General features: G+C 41.1%; 1 protein-coding gene across 8 annotated transcripts in view; it reads right to left on the bottom strand.

Moving 5' to 3' along the window:
* ANO1 (anoctamin 1) overlaps positions 1-22,492 on the bottom strand; it is an 82,617-nt gene that overhangs the window by 29,444 nt on the left and 30,681 nt on the right. For 4 of the 8 annotated variants that reach the window (XM_069804115.1, XM_069804117.1, XM_069804113.1 and 1 more), the window contains 9 exons: positions 18,468-18,646; positions 14,512-14,838; positions 12,127-12,225; positions 10,427-10,578; positions 9,059-9,113; positions 6,173-6,224; positions 3,421-3,486; positions 2,867-2,922; positions 1,380-1,421 (listed from right to left, as the gene is read on the bottom strand). In XM_069804115.1, the coding sequence (XP_069660216.1) occupies positions 1,380-1,421; positions 2,867-2,922; positions 3,421-3,486; positions 6,173-6,224; positions 9,059-9,113; positions 10,427-10,578; positions 12,127-12,225; positions 14,512-14,838; positions 18,468-18,646 (1,028 nt within the window). Of the gene's footprint in view, positions 1-1,379; positions 1,422-2,866; positions 2,923-3,420; positions 3,487-6,172; positions 6,225-9,058; positions 9,114-10,426; positions 10,579-12,126; positions 12,226-14,511; positions 14,839-18,467; positions 18,647-22,492 lie in introns of those variants that run through there. The other 4 variants (XM_069804118.1, XM_069804120.1, XM_069804119.1 and 1 more) reach the window with 1 other exon arrangement.

The following is a 22,492-nucleotide window of genomic DNA, read 5'->3' as shown; positions in this document are numbered from 1 at the left end:
CTGGCCTAGCACTGGATTAGATTAAAGAAAGCTGCAAGAAACCAGAAGAGATGCCAAAACACACCAAAAGATTATTTGAGGGAACTGGAAGGCAAAAGCCAAGGTAAACATTTCCAAACACACAGTGAACTTCTGAAATGAGTGAATTTGGGAGGTTTGAAAAGTTAGTAATGAAGATGATAATCCAGATGCTTTGAGAAAACATGGACTTTCATCCTATTTTTGGTTGAGCAATGTGTTGCCTAATAATGAAATAAACAGGTACATGGTATTTTTAACACAAATCAATAGAGGGAAGGAAATAACAGTTGCTGTCTTTTTGATAAGCCATTTGCACCTTAAGGCCCAGCAAACCTTTAATTCTGGGTACCTATTTTTATATGACCAACCTGAAGAACCTTAGGTCTACATTTCCTATGACCTGCATGTCCCCAGCATTTCTTTGGAGACGGGACCATGAAACAAACTGGAAAGGCAAAGTTTCAAGTCTGAAAGGCCAGCATATATGGCACCCAAATTTAGTAGCTCCTCCTGAGGGGACTGGTCGTAACCCCTTCAGTTTTTGTCTGATACACAGAAAAAAAGCCTATCTTCTCTAGAGAAGTGTGATCGGGAGTATGTAGTAATTGCGCTCTGAGTTTAAGAAACCAACATTTCTGCAGAGGGTGAAAAATTTGCTTTTTCTTATGAAACGTAATTAGAATTTCTAATTCTTATTCATTTTACTACAATGAACAAATGTCTTTCAGTATACAGACAATAAAAACACAATTTAAACCACAGACTTATGTGAAAAGTGATGCAATGCATCAGTACACATCCACAGGGCAGCTTCTGGCTGAACAGTGCGCATTAAAGCTTTGCTGAGAATGTCTCATTTCTGATAAATATTCAATCTTTATCTTTCCCAATAACTTTTACGCTTATGTTTTCAGCTGCCTCCCTCCTCCCCCCACCCTGCTGCCAAATTCTGATCCCAGCAGCACATTAATTCAGCAGAGGTTGCAGTGCTGAGACCGGAGCTGGCCGTCAAGCAAAGTAGGATTTATGTCAGCTACGGGTACTAGAATATGACTGAGCACAGTCTCATCAGAGCTGGCCTGAAATTACACCATCTGAACTTTCGGAGGAGTTATATGTAAATGCTGTCAATACTCTTACCAACATGGCAAGAAATGTATCATTATCAAGCTTGGTAATTTATACCTATCCATACTGCATTCCAATTTCAGGCAAATTTAAACACTGGAAAGTACTTCTGTACTTTTGCTGCTTGGCATTTAGTGTCTTTTTGCGGTATTTTCTGTGAAATCTTGGCAAATGTCCAGATTCCAACAGGCGACTTGCAAATATGTTAAACCCCCTTTGTATCAACTTACTTTTCTGTCATTAGGTTCAACGTTTTCACCTTCATAGTCACCCTTTAAAAAAAAAAAAAAAAAGAAAATCTGCATCATTGAGTGAGTCATCCCCAGAGCTGCTATGCATCTTGCATACCCATGTATCCCACTCACTTAATGCATCAAAACCAGAAAAAACAATCTGTAAAATAATGCTGTATTTTAGGAGTTCATTTGTCATAGCACACTTTGTCTTCTGTCATCAGGCACATTAAGAAAGAGTAATAATATCTGTCACTGGGGAAAAAGGAATGAATAAGTGATAAAGGTGGCCTAAAAATGTCAAGGGAAAGGATGCGGTATTGCCACGGTATTCGGGGTTCAGCTCAGTCCACTTGAACGAGAAGAGACCAGCTGAGAGAGCTGATCCCTATCCAGACTCTCCAAACACTCAGGGCTGATTAGATTTGAGGTTTTAATTTGGAGCTATTTTTAAACACGATAAAGGAGTAAACTAAGACAGTAAATAACTTATATACAAGACTATCAGTAGCTGTCTAGAGACACGAGACAAGTACACGCAGAGAAGTTTATTTAACCTTTCTGGATTTCTAACTGATATTGCTGTAGTTTAAGAGTGCTTGACATTTATGATAAACATCAGGCAGATAAAGAGGCTGTTCTGGTCTCAGTTACACCAAGATAAAACATTTGCAGTCCTGTATAAAACCAGCATGAGTGAAGGGAGCAGAAAACTAGGAAGACACACTTCATCTTCGCATCCCACGCCGGAAAACCGGCACCAGGCTCGACGGCCCTTGTACGCTCACACAGCCAGTACGTCGTGAGCAGCGCGACTGCCACGTCCCCTTGACATCTGTCAGGCCTTTCTTTAAGGGTCTAGCTAAAAGCGTGTCTCTGTCGGTTCTAGTCGTACCTTGAACCTCTAAGTAAAAATGTCATCAGCATCCAACTGTTGTGCACCTCCGGCAGGATGGGGATCCCCAGCTCAGGTACGAGTGCCACCAAAATTCCCTACTTCTCTCTAACCCTCTCAATGAACACTGTAGTTGAGCACACTCTTGACATTTTACTGAACTGCAGATTTCATCAGTAAGAAGGTCTGCAGTCACATCCAGTCCCATAAAATATGTCACTTCAAATTCTTGCTTATGGTTTTTCCTCCAATGGCAACCAATTCCTAGTACTGATGCCAGGGACCTTGGGAGCAGAAGGTCAGAAAATAACAGAAGCATTTCATTTGCTAAGGCACCAAAACAACTCTTCTAATGTCACGTTCAAACATCACTTATGATCTCCACAGGTAGAACAGAGGTGGGGGATTCATTAAAAGCGAGCAGGACGATGGAAACTACCTGCAGAAGTTACTGCAGTCGTGATACGAGCGAGCAGGAAGTCAGGATCCAAACCACTCGTGTTTGGGATGATGCCATTAATACGTAACACATTAAGGATTTCTTGGTGTCAGATAGTAGACATGTAAAATATATTCCAAGATGACTTACATCATGCAAAGGATATGCCGCACTGTAAACTCCATTGGCAAGCAGACTGGTGATACCTTGAAAAATAAAGACATAATAGTTATTTGCAATTTGGGGGTTAGACGGTCTCACTTTATCATCCTTCCTGGAGATTTCCCTCAAAATAACAGTCTTTTGGTCAGATAATGATTTTTCTGCCATCTCATTCCTTTCCATGTAGTTTCATTTTTAAACATATAGGTTATTAAACATGACTCATTTTATGAAATGGAAAACTGCAGAGAGCAAGAGGAAGTCATATATATTTGAGAATCAAGAATTAGAAGCCAATGACTTGAAATTAATCATTAAAATAAATTACATTTTCTGAAAAGTCAGTTTGATTTAAGGGCAAGCCTGCAGATTTGAAAGTGTGTAGCAGAAGGCTCGATCACAAGAAGAATATGGCTGGAATTGATGGCATACGGGAACACGCATACGCACGCATCATTCACACAAAGTTTTGAATTCAGATTTCAGATTGATCAGAGAAATTGTAGGGAAAGCCTTTGCGAAGACCTTGGCGTAATACTTACCATATTTACCACATTTTCGTCTTTTATTTAAAAGGGTAGTTTCCTTCTTTCTTCCCTCTCCTTTCCCTGTTTACACATCCGTTTATTAGTGACATGCATGAGGCTGAAAGCAATTAATGCTTCATCTATAAATGTATGCGGCACGAGGGACTTTGAGGACCCCTGCCTTCCCAGGTGTGGTATCGCTCCTTAATTTGGGGCTAGAGTAGGGGAGGCGAGGGTGGGTGGGGAGGAATTAAATCTAAGTTTGGAGGAGCACAACGGTGAGGGGCTCTTCGACACTGCGGCTCGCTGCACCGTTCCCAAAGGTCACTTGGCCGGACCTTTGAGGGCTGTAGCACATTACTTCTCTAATGTTCTTGCTGCAGCTGCTGGCGTTAATATAGCTACTTCCAATTATGGAGTATTATCCACATCTGAAGGTGTCATGTTATCCGGGAGGATACATTTGGGGATTCAACGAACCAGTCTTGGGTGCTGAATCAGAGCTAAGTCAAGTACTTGTCTTTGTGCAAGGCTAAGCTGATTAATGCCCATTAAAAAAATACCTGGCCGCTGTCATTGTGGAGAATTTAAAAGAAAGGGCTTAGAAAAAGAAAAGAAAAATGATGTGCTACAGCGTGCTCCATGTTGCCCATCAGTTCATTGCTAAGAAAAGAGTGTGGGACTGGATTTGAAGGAACAGCTACTATGAACCAGCAAACAGCTCGCTGTAGGTTCACTGAGACATTTTTGATTGTTCTTGAAATGAGAATTTTTCAAGTTCATTAGCATTTTTGAGATACTAATCACCTGCTGGAGGAACTGCTCCAGGAGTGCTCAGTATCCTGCAGTATCATTAATTTTCAAAGTCCTAGTTAAGATTATACAGCACTATGAATTGTCTGCAAATGTTTCCACGCTTCTGGCAGAAACAACTAGTGAACAGATAAATTATTTTTCTAGGGCTGTACGACCAACCGAAGAGCTACATAGTACCCTTCTGCATATCAGTATTTAACAACAAAGACCGAATCACATTTTCACAAATTTGCAAAATAAGTAACAAAGACTGCAATGTTCACTGGGAAGCTGCCTTTTTCCTGCTGGGCAGAAATGCTGCAGCATTATCTGTGTTTGCTCAAATCTGTTTGCAACCTTTGCTGGGTTGTAACCCAGCATTCCAGCGCTGGGACACAAAGGACCCGATTGAGTTATGCTGAATATACCCATGGACAGGCTGGCCTAATGACATTTTTATTAGGTAAGGTGTGACCTTGCCAGTCTCAGGTAGAAGAACAATCCAGGAATCCTAACACTTTACTTTCCTTTAGCCTCTGCCTTATTCAACTAATCTCTAATGTGTTTCCCATTTCTGGACCAAAAAAAAAAAAAAAGGAAAGAAAAAAAAATAAATCAAGTGAGTAACCGACTCCAAGGCAAGAATTCAAACTGAGCTGTATGACCTTCCCCTTTCAAGAGTGCAAATACGTAATTTCCAATGAAAATGATCCAGCACCAGACTCGAAAAGGGTCCTGAAAGTCACAGATTAATTTGGATTTCCCATGCTACAGGGAAACAGTACTTCTGTTAATACTGGCTGAACACCAAAATTTAGTGTATATAAGGACTCAACAATTGCACATTGTATGTTGTTACTTCAAGCGAAGAGTCAAAGCATGAAAATCATTTCTGGCATAATTATTCTTCTATTATTTGATGTATTTCTAAGCAGCTGATGGGTCAATATTGAACAGAACTACCTGTAATTCAAGTTCCCATTGTTTTATTTAACTGCTTGTAGGCAAATAAATGCTATAACAGATTCCAACAGTTATCAAACGTTTTCTCCCATGTCCATGCACTTTTCTCATACAAATTTGTTTCTGTTGGTTGTCTGTTAAGAAGCTTGGGTATGAGGGAATTCAGCCTTCCACCTTTTATAATTTGGTTCACCATTAACTATTTGTTAACTTTGGTCCTACAGTCAAGTACATACCTATATATCACGATACGTATAAAATAAGTATATAACAGCTGAACAGGAAAAGCTGCCAACAAATCTTTAAGGTGACCTGATTTGTAATTTGCGTTTACCTGTATTACAAATTCAGTTCTTAGAGCACAAGCCCTAAGGCTGAAATCCTAAAACTACTGGCCGTGGCAGCACAAACTTCACACCCAGTGACTTGCAATAGCTGTTTTGAGGGCTAAGAGATGGGCCAGCTTTCAGTGCATGCCTTAGTCCTTGGCCATTCCACTGGGTTAATCCCAGTTCCACTTAGGACAGTGTTTTGGGCAGTCATCAGTTAAGACCATTTCACTCTAATCATTGAAAAGCCATCCCACGATAAAAATGCGAGGTTCCTACTTAAAAGGAATGGGCCAAGCCACAGACTTTTGCTGCAGTTATTGAAATTCATGGTAATACCCTCGTTTGCTTCAGTGAGTGTAAAAGTGAACCGAAGCAGGGCACGTATTATCTACTGGTTTATATCACCATCCAGTCCTGCTGCACATGACGTAACTAACATCTGGAGGGGCTAGATGCTCACTTATCATTTAATTTAGAGTTGAATCTATAAATTCACATTTGAAAGAGTTCCAAACAGCTATGTTAATTAAATTAAATTTCCAAATAAAATAATTATATCCACATACATCAAATTAGAGAGCAGGCGAGAAACCTAAACTCCACAGCTGGTTACAACTTGCAATTCTTTTCAATACCTGAGAATGATTTCGATCTTAAAGCTAAATAAAGTTCCTTACCCATGCTATATTTTGCTTTGGTACATGTCGTTCTTTTCAATATTTCATACACCTGTAGAAGTAAAATAAAAGAAAGGAAAGGGTTACTTCAGACACTGCCAGTGAAAAGCACAATCTTTTTTGCATACAGCTCAAATATTGGCAAAACCAAGATGTCGATGAAATCATCATTCTTTAATAAAAGTCATGGTATTCAGGAGAGCAGGGCTTAAAGATTTCCATGCCGAGTTATCTGTACAAGAGCGAAAAGCTTAACCAAATAGCCAGCTACCAAGATAATTGACTGGGGGGGAAACAGGGTTACATCTAACCACTCACAGAACAGAAGCACTACTTTTGCTCGTATTAGACATTGATCGAAGACCAGAAGCCCTCTTCTACCCGGCCTCGGCAGCGTGCTGGGCCAGCTCTTCCCTCGCCTCTGATGGCACAAGCTGGCTCCAACCCGAGGACTTCAGAAGAGCTTCGGGCTCATAACGTGTACGCAGCACACAGCTGTTCATCAGAAACTGGACTAACACAAGCTGACCTTAAAACTTCTGAGCCTGCATGACCTCACTGGCAAACCAGATGTATTTATTTTACGATTTATTGCATTTGTTGTCAAATAACCTTTGCACATCTCAGCACGCCGCCCGGGCGGTCAAGCTCTCGCCCCGCGCCGCTCCTGCACAGCGATGCTCTTGGGTAAGGCAAGCGGGAGGCTGGCAGGCAGCGGGCAGCAGAGGAAAACCACGGGCAAAGGCACCTGCTGCCCCTTGCCTGGTCTGTCTGGGGAGTTGTGGACCAGTTCCCTGGGGATGCTCGCTAATCCGTGTGCTCACGGCTGCTGCTTGCCCAATTCATGGAGGGAAGTGAGCGAGGACATAGGAGGCAAGCCCCGCAGCTCATCTGCCTGTTGTCTTCTAACTCCAGTGAGTTAAAGGGTTGTCACAGGGAGATTTCCAGTTATATAATTTTTTTTTTTTTTTTAAATAAGTAAAAGGTCTTTGGCTTAGTTTCTATTCATCAAAGATTCACAGGGAGTGACTAGATTCCTGTTCATTTTGCAGTAGGCGGAAGGGTCAATATTTGCACTGTGGTTTAAAAATACATATGAGAGGCAGGAGAGAACTTTAAGAAACAAGAATACAAAGAGAAATGCATGCAGGATAAAATGATGCTGGGAAACATTCACTATGTCTTTTATTACCAGGTGATTTACCGGGATTTCAAACAAAGCAACATACTATCACCATTATTGTTATATGCCCAGTGTTCCCCGAGTGGTTTAAAAAAACCCCATCCCTCCTCTTCCTCCCAGCCTCTGCTATGAGCTCCTTTTGCTTCAGCCCATGGTTCAGTTAATCTTGCTCACCCTCTTGTCCTATGGTGCCATTTTGTCTTGCTACCTTTCTCAGACAGCCTGTTGTCATTAATTTTAACCCTTCATTTGCTCCCTTAAGGTTCTTGTACTGACATTTTTTTTTACTGTATAGCTAGACATATAAAATAAAGTCTACAAACAAAAGCTATGCTTTTTTCCAATCTCAAGTGAAATGGGTTATCGTAAATAAACCAATTTGATGTTTGCCTTTTCCTTTTCCATTTCTGCGCTGCTGTGCCTGCATTCCCTGGTCAAACTCACCTAGCCCTGATAACCTGCGCTCACATCAAATCAGTGCACTTCAGGCTACAGGGGAACTACATCATGGGGTCCACACACTGGAATTTCAAAGCAGGAAAAGGAAGTTAGATATCTTACACCCCTTATCACCGTAGCAATAAAAGGCAGCTATAATTGCAATACAAGCTCTTTTAAAAACCACTTAGCATCCAAAAAGGCTAATGTTAAATATAAGATAAAAGCATGCTCGCAGTCACATTCCAAAGCACCGATTAGCAGCAGTGGAATGGGGCAAAGAGTCCACATTATACTTTGAAAAGTGTTGCAGCAAGTGCTGCTTGGCATGGTCCCTTCCAACTGCCCTGGATGTGATATGAGCTGTCCTTTCAGTTCCCCCCCTATAAAGGAGGCTACGCCTTCTTCCCCACTCAATTTTATGTTCTGTAAGTCACAAGAAAGCACTCAACACGTAGTTTGTGATCCCGTATTCCTTTATTAGGCTTTACTTCTGCAAGGGAACTGCAGAAGTTTAACTATGAGAGGAAAAGTCCCATGCTAGCACTGAAGGAGGAGAGAGACCTTCCAACACAAAGGTGGGAATGTCTCAGCCCAGTTCCAGTGCTACATGTATGTACACCACACTCACTGGCTTAACAGGGGTGAACAGATGCATATACAACCAGATCAAGATGCAATTTTCTGTCCTTGTTGCATTCGCTTCACGTAAACTTTAATGTTAAATACAAATCATAAATAATGTTAAATAAAAATCATAAACCTCAACACTTGTAGCACTATTCTAGAGAACTGCCCCCAATAGCTATAAATCATTTTCCCTGTAAATATCTGGCTGTTTCATTAGAATTTGTCCTGGGAGATTTCCCAGCATTCTACAAAAAGAGCAATGTATCGTTATAAAAAGGTAAATGAGTCACAGGGGTTGCAGGTAGCTGGTGGCAGAACCAGCGGTAGAATCTAAGTCTGTTCTTTTCTGGTGATATGTCTACTAAGAAACTATGTCCCAGATTAACTGTGAAGTAGAAAAATCCAAATTATTTTCCAAAAGGCAGCAACCTGTTAGCATCAAACACTATTCAGCACATAAGCTAAAGCTGGAAATGCTTTATTTATAATTTCAATAACTGATGTCACAGGTGATGCCTGCCATTTGGTTAAGAAAGGCAAACTTGCAACAGGCTTTGTAGTAAAGCTGGCAAAGGGGCTATTAACACCATGACTAAGGCAATATCCACCATAAATTATTTATGTACAATACTTACTATAGTGCTTCTTGTTTTGCTGTCAAAGAAGGAATCTCTGTCAGACAAATCAAATCTGTTAAAAGATTAGAAGGAAGCCCATTAGGTTAAAAAAAAAAAAGCCAGTAATTTCCTGCTCTTGTTGACCCCTTCAATATTTTCATTTCTCCTGGGGATCTCTCATGACTAACATTAAAGAATCACTTGTAGAAACCTCATTAAAAAGAAAGTCCATCCCAAGTCTCATATTTTAAAGAGGCCGCTTATACGATTCACTAGGTTTATATATTTATAGGTTTTTCTGCACAAAAGAGACTGTTGATGTTCATTTAAGTGGAATTCCTGACCACTGCTGGCCTTGAATTTCTCCTAACGATCTTTACATTTTGTCTGCAGCTTAAACCCTGCGAGGCCATTCCTGCCTCCCTTATTCAGCAAAGACACAGGCGGTCTCACTGAAAAAAGCCACCACTGCAAACAGGGTAAGGCACATCCACACCTCAGCTAAGGAGCATCTTTTGGGCTTTCTCTGAGCCACCAGGCTCCTTCGCTGTAGGAACATCCTCCATGTGATAAATATATAAATACACTTCTTGCAAGTCCAAGAACACGTCGAATGTCACATACGTTGACTGGCCCAACTAAACTACACAACTCCATCAGTGTTCTGCATCCCTTTATTAAAAACTAAAACCCTGGTACGTACAGTGAAGAAATCCTGCCCTGGGACTGATATTTGTTCCAGCTGGCACATACATAAACACAGCCTTCAAAGCTTCTCCCCTGGGATGCTGGCCAAGGAAGAGCAGCAGCAAAGCAATCCAGGGCAGTCGAAACTTTGGCTGGGCCCCACCTTATGATTTTTTCCTACACCCACGTTTACAGCTATTCTTACCGATCTGATATCGATGGCAAAGCTACCACTGACTTCATAGCATTTCCAAAGACAAGGCCTGGTTGGCAATGCATGTGTGAACTGCCCATACCAGATGACTGAAATTATTCTCAAATTTATCAACCCACATCTCTGGCTACAAATTTTACTGAGCATTTTATTTTATGTGGAAAAGAGACTATTGTTAACCACATTATAAATCGTGTTTGGCAGCCTAACAGTTGATGTGTATAGCTATATAGATATGTATTATATGCCACAACAACAGCTAAAACACACAGAGATTTAGCAGAGGGGCTCTGCAAAGCCTCATTCCTCAACAGTGAGGGGGAAAAAAAAAAGAAAGTAAATTTACTGCAAAATAGAAATATTCTTTACAGTAATCCCTAACAAAGTGTTGGCGTTCATTTTCCCTTTCACCTTCTGGTGCCTTAGCTGCTATCAGAAAGGCTGGAACCTGTTGACATGGACGTTTACACCAAGCTTTCACTTACAAGTGCTGCTTCTCTCTGGAGAAGGGGTAGGAGAGGCGCTTCACCGTCTGAGGTTTGTGTTCTGCTACTTTTGGCTGGATGGGCTCTGTTATTTTTTGAATTACAGAATTAATCTTTTTCAGAAGACCATGGGTCTGATTGATCTGATACATCTGAGTGGGCAAAGAGAGAAAGAGTAAAACTTTACTGCTTTTTCGTTATCCATAAGTGAAAGTGAACTGTAAGGAATAAACTGTCAATTAAATAAATACATCACAGTAAACTATCAAGGAGTACAGCTTACCTTCTTGAAAACATTCAGAAAGACATAGATGGATGGGAAAGTCAAACCAAGGCAAGCAGAGGAAGCCTATTGCTTTTTCTCTGAGCCAAAACATGGACCCTGTTTGATTCCAAATAATCAGACTGGGGTGTTCAACAGAGAGATACTCGGCACCGGCTCCTCTGGCATTTACTATTTTCTCGGTGCAATGGGACAAAGAAATGAAGGAGCAATGGAGGAGCCCCTGTGCAAAACAACAGAAGTGGTCTCCTCTCCCAGGGACTTTCCTGGGAATATTGTGTAGGTTTCAGGAGTTTCCCCTCTTCCATATAAAGGAACCAAAATATCTTGAATTGTCTGTTGCAGTTCTGTTAGCGCTAAATGCAGGAATTGTGTTACCAGGTCACAAAAGAGGATTACAGGCTTCCCTCTCTGAGCCACAAAAACTACATGCAGATCTAGGGCAGAGCTCTCACCACAGGAAGATGCTCAGCTGGAAATAAGGTTTTCGGGGTCTGAGGATGTTCTCAGGCACATCGCCTCTCCTGGGCAATGCCTGCAGGCTTACGTGGCCTCTTTCACACAAAAAAAAACCCGCAAAATGCGCAGCCTAGCTTTTCTTTTGTGGCAAAGCAGCTTTAACCACAGGATCACAACAGACTTTTTTAATCTAATTGTGCTTCTGATTAAAATTGGTGGTAAGTGAGGCAATAATGGGGATTAATATGAAATCCAAACCAAAAGTGTGGTTTTAGTGTTGTAATAAATGACGCTGGGCTTTGAGACTGTCTCTTGCTCCATTATAGACTTCTCTCTGCAGTCTGGGACATGCACTTAGTATGTGTTTAAAAATTAATCCATCTCTAAGCTATGCTCACTGAACAGGTAGCTATCTATCACAGATGACTTAGAATTGATGAAAATATACTGTCATTTCTTTAATGATATTTCAAATATTCTGAAAGGTAATTTATTTTGTGGTAGAGTAGTCCCAGCTCCTGCAAATATGACTAACAATGTATATGAAGAGTCACTAAATTCAGCGAGACTACTGCACACAAATTGTTAGTCTTATGTTCATTTTTAGCACTCTAGCGTTTGGAGTGAGAAAAAACCCTCCAAAATGCACAGATAAATTTCATCATCAGTTGCAACTTCTTCTTTTAAAACATGCTGAGAGGATGAGGCATTGTATGAAATCACTCGGATCGTGTACGGAGAGCAGTAGCGGCTGGGAATTCTTAATTTCCATCCCTTCTTCCAGTTATTCTTTCTGCTGTCCCAAGCAAGCAAGTTTGTGACTCTAATCTTCTGTACAGATTAGTTAACTATTTTAAAAATGCTTGTGGGAAGAAAAGTCTACATTTGTAAGGTGCTCTGAGATGAGCATATGTTTAAACTATGCCTTCCAGAGGAAGAAAAGAAAATCAGGACTCACCTTTTTTGTGGGCATCTTGAGCTTAAGAAATTCTGCCTCTCGACACAATACATTCCACGGTGCGTGTATTTTTACAAATCCAATCCCATGGATTTTAGTCTTAAAAAAAAAGCAAGAAAAGATGTTACTGATAAGAGGAAATAAAATATTTTTCCCCTTGTGTTTCATACATATTTAAGGAACAAACAGTCTATTACCGCCAACACAATAAATCTCATTTGTTTGAGACGGCTAGTTTCTAACAACAGGACAATCACCGAACACCTCTCTGTGCTGAGCTGCTATAAAACGTGACTCAAAAATGCTATTGTCTTCCAGAATAATTAACACAAGGTTAAACAGATAAAAATTGTTTGGGAGATGAAAGCTCATGACTATGGACACAAATACAGACTAAGCCAGTTAAATTTGAAGCATAGGCATCCAGCCAAATGGTATGATTTCTTGAGTGCGTTGTAATTAATGGAGCTGAGCGAGTCCCTGCTACCTCCTAAGAGCTGCTCAGTATCTCAAAGGACCAGAACTTCAGTGAGAAAGAAGCAGCCTTAGATACAGATGTGAATATCTACATTAAAACACTACGAATTTTAATTAGGGAAACTGGTAGGAAGAATTCAACAAAACAAAAGAAAAAAAAAGATAAATGTTAATGATAATATTAGCAGTATGCTTGGATCCCACTAGTTCTCTTGAGTTCTGTTCTAGATGGCTGGACATGGGGGTTTGCTTCTGGCACTCCCACGTGCACCCGTATTTACTCCCACAGGAGTAATCATTTCAAAGCCACTGGACAAATGATATCAAACTAGCACGCATCCAGCAAACAGAAGAGAAAGAAACTTTAATGATTCTTTCTAATCTTGCTGCTCTACAAACTCAGGCAGTTGTTATAATAACTAGCTTTCACGCAGCTATATTCTGCATGGGTTTTCTAGAAATCAGTAACTCAGAGGACATAAATAACTGCCAGCCCTCCCGTAAGGCATGGCTTCCAAACCTTCGAATTTACTCCACTGAAGAGAGTTTAAGTGACTTAGTAAACATCATCTGTTTAAGAAACCTTTGCTCTTTTTTGCAATTAGTCAGGCCTCCAACGCAACTTCGTGGCATGCTTTTCAAGCCCAAATGATTGCAGGTTTTTCCCCCTACACTGATGTGCTGGATATGGACACCGATGTAAATCCCTGCGGCTTGCTTTCATCTCCATACATTCCTGATCTGGTTTGGTATCTTGTACTGAAAGAACACGGTTCTCTCTCTTTTACGGTGTCCTGGCTTGAACCCTGAGCCCTTCTGCATCATTTGAAATTGTATTACATGTCATAGGTGGGGACCTCCCACCTTACAAAGGATTTAAATATCTATGACTTGGCACAGGCAGGTTTCCAGTTTACTACAACAACTTGGAAGTTGGATGGAAAGCAAATCTTATTTTCACCTGGGGGACAGAGAAGTGAAAGGGTTTTTTGCATTACAGCATGCAAAATATATACTTTAAAAAAATAAATATATATATACATCCCCCCATTATATATATGCCTGTGATTTGTGAGTAATAGATGGCAGATTTATTTTTTTAACACTCTGATCACAGGTCTAGATGTTTAATCTCAACTTCTAGATCCTGTAAATAAAGCCAGCATAAATGTTTACCCTCTCCCACAGGAATTTCAGGCATATTGGTCGGATCAGTTAATTGTAATAGCTTTCTTTGAAATTAATACGGCTGTGGCTATTTCTACTAATCACGCACTGGCAGTACTTCACACACATCATTTTTTATATAGTCTAATGGTCTTTTAATAGAATATACTGTTTTCAGGGTACAGGTGAAAGACGTTACAAGCTGTACTGTTCATATCTAAGAATGGAAAGAGCAAACTGTAATACAGACCCACGTGCCTGAGCTAGAACATGTACCAGAACCTCCTGAACAAATTTAATTCTCTGGAAGTCTATATTGAGGTATAAAAATGTCACTGTATCAGGTATTTTTCATCAGAACTGGAATTACCAGTGGATCCAAACCACAGCATACTGTAAACCCACCAAACCGGGATTAGCATTCAGAGCAATTTAAGCCTCACTTCTAGATACGGCAACACATCAACACGCCGTGTTGCAATAGCGGATGTGCATGAGTTCTGGGCAAGAAAAGTGAGAAACTTCACCTCATTGAGGCATTAACAACACCACAGCCCATTCCTGTGAAGCAAATTAAAATGGCGGGCAAAGATGGCACTGCCAGAACTGAAATCGAATTCTGGAAGAGTTGAGTTTGTGTAACCTTGACCAGAGCCAGGTTCACAGGAACAGCTCAGCATCTCCCAGGATTTGACCACCAGTTATCCTCTTTATCTTTAACCCTTTGAAATGGCTCCTTACATCCTCGTCGCGTTCCAGTTCCAGACCAGCCTCCACGAGGTTCCCTTCGTACTCCTCCCTGCGAAACCTCTTGTCGTCTTCATGGTAATCCACGTGAGGTTCGCTTTCCCCCATTTCCAGCTGCACTCCCTTCCCAGGAAGCGGCTGGTCCTGCTTGGTGCTTCGGGCACTTGAATCATTATGATGAACTCTCCTGGTGAGCGTCCTCCCTGCCGAGGACTTCTTGTAATGATAAACTAGGATGTAGTCTACTTTTCTCTTGCCATCTCTGAAGTAGAGTCCATATTTGCAGTCAGCATCTGGATTTTTGGATAGGGAGTTTAATAACTGGAAGCAGGGAATGGGGGTGTGGAGAGAAGGAGAGAGGAGAAGAATAGTGAGTACACACGCCAACGCGGCCACCAGACAGATCGTATCCTTGTATCAAGGACACCTTCTTGCCTGGAGCACACAATGACCCATCTTCAAACAGCATGCACGCAGGACGACCCCCCCATGCTACTTACTCAAAACAATTTTGCAAGTTAACACCTGCAATTTTACTGATAGCCAGCTGGGATTTCATTAGCCAGAAATAAATAGCTAAAATGACTGGGATTTAATCTAATTACCAGCACACTAGCTCATAAGTCAGCTACTTGGTGGATTTGGTTTTCTCCTTTGGGGGTTAATCACCACTAAGATCATCTGTCCTTTTCCACCCGACATCTGCGTTTCGATTCTGACAAATAGATTAATATCATGTGCAAACATTTCTCACTTCTGTTATCTATCGTTGCAAGTTTGTATCATCTGAGAAAGAGATCATCTTAGATACAGACTGAAGGGAGCCAGCTGGTCCATGAAGCGCAGCCAAAAATGCAGATGGACTGTAGCCAGGGAAGTGGGTTCACTGCTTACTAAGTTCATAACTTTTTTTCCTCACTTACAAAACCTGTGTCACTTTGCCATCCTATGGTGGCAAAGGCTTTATTACTGTCCTGAATTAACGCTAAGTGTTGCAAGATGCAAGAAATATAAGACTTATAACACAATTGCATTTCCAAGCATTTATCTGAAAACTGCACAGGGCAACTGTAGAAACATAAAAAAGTACTAACAACTATTCATTTCTATTCATTTCTACTTTCAATAGCACTTCTCATGGATAATTCACAATTCTACCCTTGGAGATGCACAGACCATTTAAAAAAAAAAAAAAGAAGAAGAAAATTCACTAGTAACTTGCATTTGTTTTTACAAAAAATACTCATCACAGGAATGGCTTTTCAGGGACCAGAGGCATCTTCTGGCTTTAATTTCACAGAATGTTAAGCCTCCATGGAGGCTGTAGGACTTCTGCTCCAAACGATAGCCATCGGCCATCATATCGGTCAAAAGCCATTTGGGATGTGTACACCTTCTGCTTATTTCATATCTAAAACTGTGAAAGTAAGTTATTTGCAAAGAGTTGTTTCTAAGACAGTCCAATTTTTAAACCCCAGATGAAAAGAGCAACCCCTGAGCTTACCGTACAGTATATCACAGCCAATATAGCCCAAACTTCACTGAAACCCACCCAACGTTACACACATTTGCATACTTCTCTGAACATCACTTTGGGGAGGGCAGGTCCCAGCTACCATAACGATAAATCAATGCCTTTAAGGGACAGTCTGTTCTTCCCTTTCTGCCTCGGGGAGATTTGTACTCAGACAACAAATTCAAGCAGCAAACCTCATCTCCCTGGGTTTGGAGGGAGGAGGAAGCGCACTGAAGAAGTAATTAGACAAGTGTAATCAGATGAGCGCGTAGCAATAACACCCAGCAAGGAGGACTGGCAGACAGCAAGAAGCCCGAGGTGCCAGGCAGTACGCGGAGCAGCCGCCTGCCGAGGTGCTGATGCCTGAACATTTATTGCTTTCCAAAGCCTGACTTGACCATGTCTGCCCAGTTTGGCTGCAGGTCTCCATCTCCTCAGTCCCTTGGAGCTTTGCTCCATGCCTGCCTTTGCTATCCGTTTCTCTCTCCTTTTCTTTCAGTATCCCACCTCTCTTTTCCATTCAACTTAAACCCTTTGCTCCAAATGCATAAATATATAATAAAATAATATAGCATTTGCTGCCACTATGGAGTTCACTCTTGGTCCTGTTTCCTCTTTCCCCGTCTGTTTTATTTAGCCATGACAATAACATGTTCTTCAGGGCACAGGCTTCTCATGTTTGTGCTCCATCATAACTACAATATAGAAGACCATTAATAACTTTCTGATTGCTTCATGTTTAATGGCATGCACCTGTGAATGCAGAACATTTTTTTAAAAGCAAACTGATGGTCTGCTTGTGGCAGGCAACTCAGTTATGCAAATTTCTATAGAAACAAAATACTAAGAAATAGGAACTAACTGGATTTTCGGGATATAATGCCTCTTCAAAGTAAATAGTTGTAAACAAGATACAGGAATACTGGGATTTCTTTTAAGATAACTAATTGTATTTCATTTTTAAAGATGTGTTGATCTTATTAATTAATTAAATATCAACTTCTGAAAAACTGGGCTGATCGAACAGATGTTCATCTAAAGGCAGGGAGATAAAATAGGCAAAAGAATCAGACCCCAACCACTTCCTACCCTCGTTGGACTGCCTTTACGAGGCACAGCAATTAGCTGGTCTGTTCCAGAGACTAATAAATAAAGGAAACGGGCAGGACTGAAGATGGCTCTTGAAGATGACAGCAGTGAGTGTGCCAGATGTTTCTAACTGCTTGGGGAGCTCAGGAGGGATCAGTACATCCTGACCACAGCTCCTCGTCTCCTGGAGCACGCCTTGGGTGGAGAAAAGTGGCACTGAATATCCCTAGTGTCTCTGTTTCTTTGAGCCACTGCCATGGGGAAGGGGACAGGTCACACTGCAGGAACTAAATAAGAGCTTCTTCACTTTTTTTTTGAACTTTCCTGTTGAAAAGCTGACCCTTGTGGGAACTCACTGATAATTTAGGAGAAGGTGCTGCACTGGGGATACTAAAGCCTCAATAAATTTATGAATATACAAGAATAGCTATATCGCACTGCAAAAGGGATGAAGCGGAAAAACTCAAAGAAGCCTGTTGGTCCTGTTTTAAAGAAAGAAATGGTTATCTTTTAAGGATGTGATATTAATGCTGAAAGGTGCTCATAGGCCACATCCTTTCTTGCAGCGCTGCCACGCTGAAATAGAGAGGGAGTTGTGTTGACTTAGACCATGTAAGACTCATGTCCCTTCAGTTGTAAATGAGACACAGAAAAGACATTTCAGTTTTATCACAGCAGGAGGGATGTTTACACTCGAACAGAATTATTCCTCCACACTCAATCCTAATTAAGCAAAAGCATGACGAATCGAGTATTGCTTTACATCTTTCCCCAGTGAGATCTGTTATATAGCCCACTCCACCTCAGTTCCTTCACCTGAATAAACTCCTTTTTATGCGTTTATGACATAACCAACTCCTAATCCTGTTGGGTATTCACGTTACTAACTTTCTTTAAAATCAGCGTTAAAGAATTTAACCAAGGTGCAACTAACGATGCTGGAAATCTAACCTGTATTGTGTGCTACAGACTATAAGTTTAATGTTACCTATGTTAACGACAGCTTTTACATGACATTTTAGACTTTTTTTTCTGTTCTACTCTATGTGCGCAAAGAGATTTAAAGGTTGCCACAGCCTTATTGCCAGATCACTTACTCTGGGAATAGCCAACCCCTTTTTAGGCTACAGGTTAAACAAGGATCCCTTGCTTCCCTTCTTCACATCAAAGAACAAAACCCACTAAATCAGCATGTACTGTGGCTGGTGGCAATCCTTCTCAGCACTTCTGAAAAAAGGGAGGGAGATGATTTCAGAGCATCCTGAGAATGGAAAGAATGAGAAATAAGCTAAGGGGTAAAGCGCAGTATGCCAGTTATGACACATCTGGCAAGTCCTTTACTCACTGTACTCTCATGCTGGTCATATCCTATATCCTCAATAGCTCGGATGTTGATAATGTGGATCCCCTTCTCCTCAGCAGGTAGACAGGAGTATTTCTTGTTCACCCTCATTCCTGTCTCCTCTGGAGCCTCGTTGAGATCTTCTCGCAGAAAATCCACTCCATGAAACTCACTGCCTGCGTCTGAAAAGAAAAGGAACAGTTTCATCAAGACACTTTAATCCCAACACTTGCTCCTCCCAGAGCCACCCAAAAGCTGAAACGTATCCTGTTCCTGCGTTCTTCTGCCAATGAGCCCTTCTGCAGGGCTCCCACCCCTTCTCCGTGCCTCCCTTCTCAGCTTTCCCACAGCCCTCTTCAGCCCTACCTAGGTCTCCTCCTCCAAAGCAGTGCTCAGTCAACTTCTTTTCTGCACTGCTGGCTCAGGATGTGTTTACTCTATGGTCTCATAGAAGGATTATATTTCTTGGGAAGAGAACGAAAAAAGTGGAAAAGAAGAAAAATAGTCTGAGGCTTAGCTGGTGATGATAGGTGGTATGGTGTTTTCCCCTTTTCAGTAGGGATTTTCTCCTTCAACAAGCACTTGTTCGTGCTGAAAAACTAAGTAGTGGATTTCCCCTCAAGTACCTATGTACTGCATCTGATTTACTGAACCATTCTTATTTAAGTAGTCTCGAAAATCTGAGGGTTTGTCCCTCTTAACTTGCCAGACATCCATACTGTTTCCACTTACTGTTTAAGTATAGAGATGGGCTAAAGGATTTAATGTAAAAATTTCACTACAAACTGAGCAACCAGATAATTGGTAAAATGCAAACTAGTGTTTGCATATGTGCATTTATGCAAGCAACAGAAGGCAAAGTTTTCCAAGATTTGATTCATTTTGACATTGAAGTAAAATACTACACCATTATGCCCTTTTTTTTAAACCACACAGGAGCGGGATTTGCTTGTTGAAAGAGTGAAGATAAAGCAAGAATTTTAGAATTTAGCCTTGAATGGATACTAAACTAACTCTCCCCCAAAGAACAAACAACAAAAACATGCAGAGGAGCATGCTCTAATAGCAGCTATATTACAACAGTCTGTTGCTGCAACCAGTTCAACACTCTGTCTCTGGAGCAGATAGTAGCAGAAATTGTACAGAATTAACCCATTAGGAAAAATACTTCCCTATCTAGAGCTGCCACTAAGCTTATGATGAGGTGAGCACAGACATCGCATTTTATTTGCCCATGTCTTAGCCTAAGAGCATGTTACTCCTTTTCCCCGAACTACCCATCCGGGTTTGGGTGAACTTCAGGGATGACACGGAAGGAAGAAACAGGGAAAACCACATTCTCCAACAGGTTTGCAGATGACGTGAAACTGAGGAGCATGGTTGATAAGCTGGAAGGTAAGGTTGCCACTTCGACGGGTCTCGATAGGCTGGAAAAATGGGCTGAGAGCAGCCTCGTGAAACTCAACAAGTCCTGCCCTTGGACAGACCAGTCTCAAGCACAAACTGTGTGGGGATGGACTGGATAGAAAGTAGCTCTGCAGAAAGGGACCCAGGTCTCTTGGTGGACACGTTCAAAGTGAGTGATCGTCTTCAGTGGTGAAGGATAGCTGCATACTGGACTCCATTAGTAAGAAAGCAAAGACAGCAGGTCTAGGGAAGTGATTTTCTCCTCTATTTGACACTCGCCAGACCACAGCTAGAGTGCTGTGCCCAGTTTTGGCTCCTCAGCACAAGAAGGACGTTGACAAACTTGAGCAAGTCCAGTGGAAGACCATCAAGATGGTCAGGCAGCTCGAGTGCATGAGCAGAGGCTGAGACCCATGATTATGCAGCGCAAAGAAAAGGCAAACGATGGGGTCCTATTCCTGCCTTCAGCTACTTACTGAGTAGGTACAGACATGGCAGAGCCAGATTCTTCTCACAGGTGCACAGAAAAAGGATGGGAGGCTACAGACACAAGTTGCAACAAGGGAAATTATCATTAGACATTAAAAAAAAAATCTTAATTCTTTAACAACAAGGCTGATCACATAATAGGGCAAGGGCCCAGCGAAGCTGCAAATCTCCATCCACTCATGGAGATGGTCAGAGCTCGACCACACATGGCCCCAGGCAACCTGACCCAACGTTAATGTTGGGAGGGCACTGCATGAACCTGCGATCCGGGTTCTTCACGGCAACACGCAGGACTTAGCATGGATAACAACCTGCAGTAGCAGAGGAGGAAGGTGCAGCCAAAGCCTTGGCACATTTCTTGAGCTTATCAGAGTAAGATAAACATTATTAGTATGAAAGTCATGCTTCTCTGGAACTCATAAACACCATGAGTTTGTGGATCTTCATTTCAGTTCCTGTATCTGGGAAATCTGCTGCCCCAAGCGATTCTCTAGAAGCTGCCCACTTTCCTAGGAACTGCAGTGCTCATTAACAGAATCACCTTTGCATAAAATCTGGGCAGCAATTATCCTTACATATTTCATGCGCACAGCATGCAACACCCACATCTCTGCAGATCTGTGCTGCTGTTCATGGCTTTTCTTTAAAATTCTCAGCTTGTTATCTCAGCAAAGATGCCACGCTTGCAATCATGGGCCAGCATCCTCAAACCCAGTAAATCACTTGAATAACAATTTGCAATAGTTAAAGAAGTTTTTTATGGGGTAATATAGAGATGCAGCCAAAAAAATCAGCTGTCTCATGGGAGCGACTAGCATGTTTGTAACAATTCCTTACACTTGTATGTTCTCTTTTTCCCAACATACACATGCATATACACACACACTCCCTGAACGCATGGGAATTGCTACAAATGTGATCAGCTGCAGATTCCTATGTACTCAAGCTTTTATTCTATAGCTGTAAAATACTCCTATAATAATCCACCAACTTTGGGAACTTCATAACAGCCTGTGTTTTTATTTGGAAAAATGCCTGAAACAACTTTCTAGAAACAATAGCTTAAGTGCTGTAAAAGTCTTCTCTCCTTTTTCCTCATTTCACATACATACTAAAGAAAACCTAGTTACTTCAGCAGATTACAGAGGCTATTAGAAGAGAAGCACCGTTTACTGACTATGAATCTGAATATTTTGTATATCTCATAATGGACCCGTGAACTGAAAAGTGCTAGTTTAGAAATTACAGTTAGGATGGAATATGTTTAGAGCAGAAAATCACAAGCTTCATTGAGTCCCAACAAGCAACCTGTGCTCTGGAGCTGCACTTCTGAGCAACTTCAGAGCAGCTTTTGTTAAGCCCACGGTACAGAGCAAGGAGACCTGCTCAAATGATTCAGTACTATTGTGCAAGCCCAAACAATCACCCATCCGCAAGCATACATTTATATTTCTGTTTACACATCAGTAGCCTGGCAATATCGGAAAGAACAAATACTTAAAGCAGCCAATGAATCATACAATTTTGGTTTATTATGACTACTGGAAAAGATGTGAGAAGTGAGAACTTTATTGATACAATCTTAATTACAACAAGTTTGATTTCTGTACTTAAAGATGATGTCAGGATTTAATACTAAGTAAAGCCATCCAAACCACTTCAGTAATTATAAATGCACAGGGATTATAACTAGTTCACTTATGCTGATTTCACAGAGGGCAAAGCATTCTGTTGCAGAACACAAAACACCTTTTTATATGGAATAGAGTATTTTAAAGACTTAAAAACATGAATCTCTATTTTGTGTTAATTATATTAAATAAGGACAATAATTTAATCTCAAAATAAGTTCACGTTCAGAATTATTTATGGCAAGATATTAGATGTAATATGAAGAGCACAAAGTACATTAATGTCCTAATTCAGCTAAAGTCACGTCTACATCTCTTTGTTGGGAGCTGAAAGAGGAGAGTATTGTGAGAATTGCTAGCTTCACTGCCTTCTAACATTGACTAACCCACTCTCTTCTATTTACTAACCAGAAAACACTACAACACAGACTTGAAGCGTTCAGTGTATTTCAACACAGCCATATAACCAATCAGACCTTTCTCCTCTGTATCCACAGCTGA

This window comes from Haliaeetus albicilla, chromosome 16 (assembly GCF_947461875.1).
Source record: "Haliaeetus albicilla chromosome 16, bHalAlb1.1, whole genome shotgun sequence".
NCBI classification, from domain to species: domain Eukaryota; kingdom Metazoa; phylum Chordata; class Aves; order Accipitriformes; family Accipitridae; genus Haliaeetus; species Haliaeetus albicilla.
The sequence above is the reverse complement of the archived record's forward strand: the minus strand, read 5'-3'. Positions and strand labels throughout refer to the sequence as shown.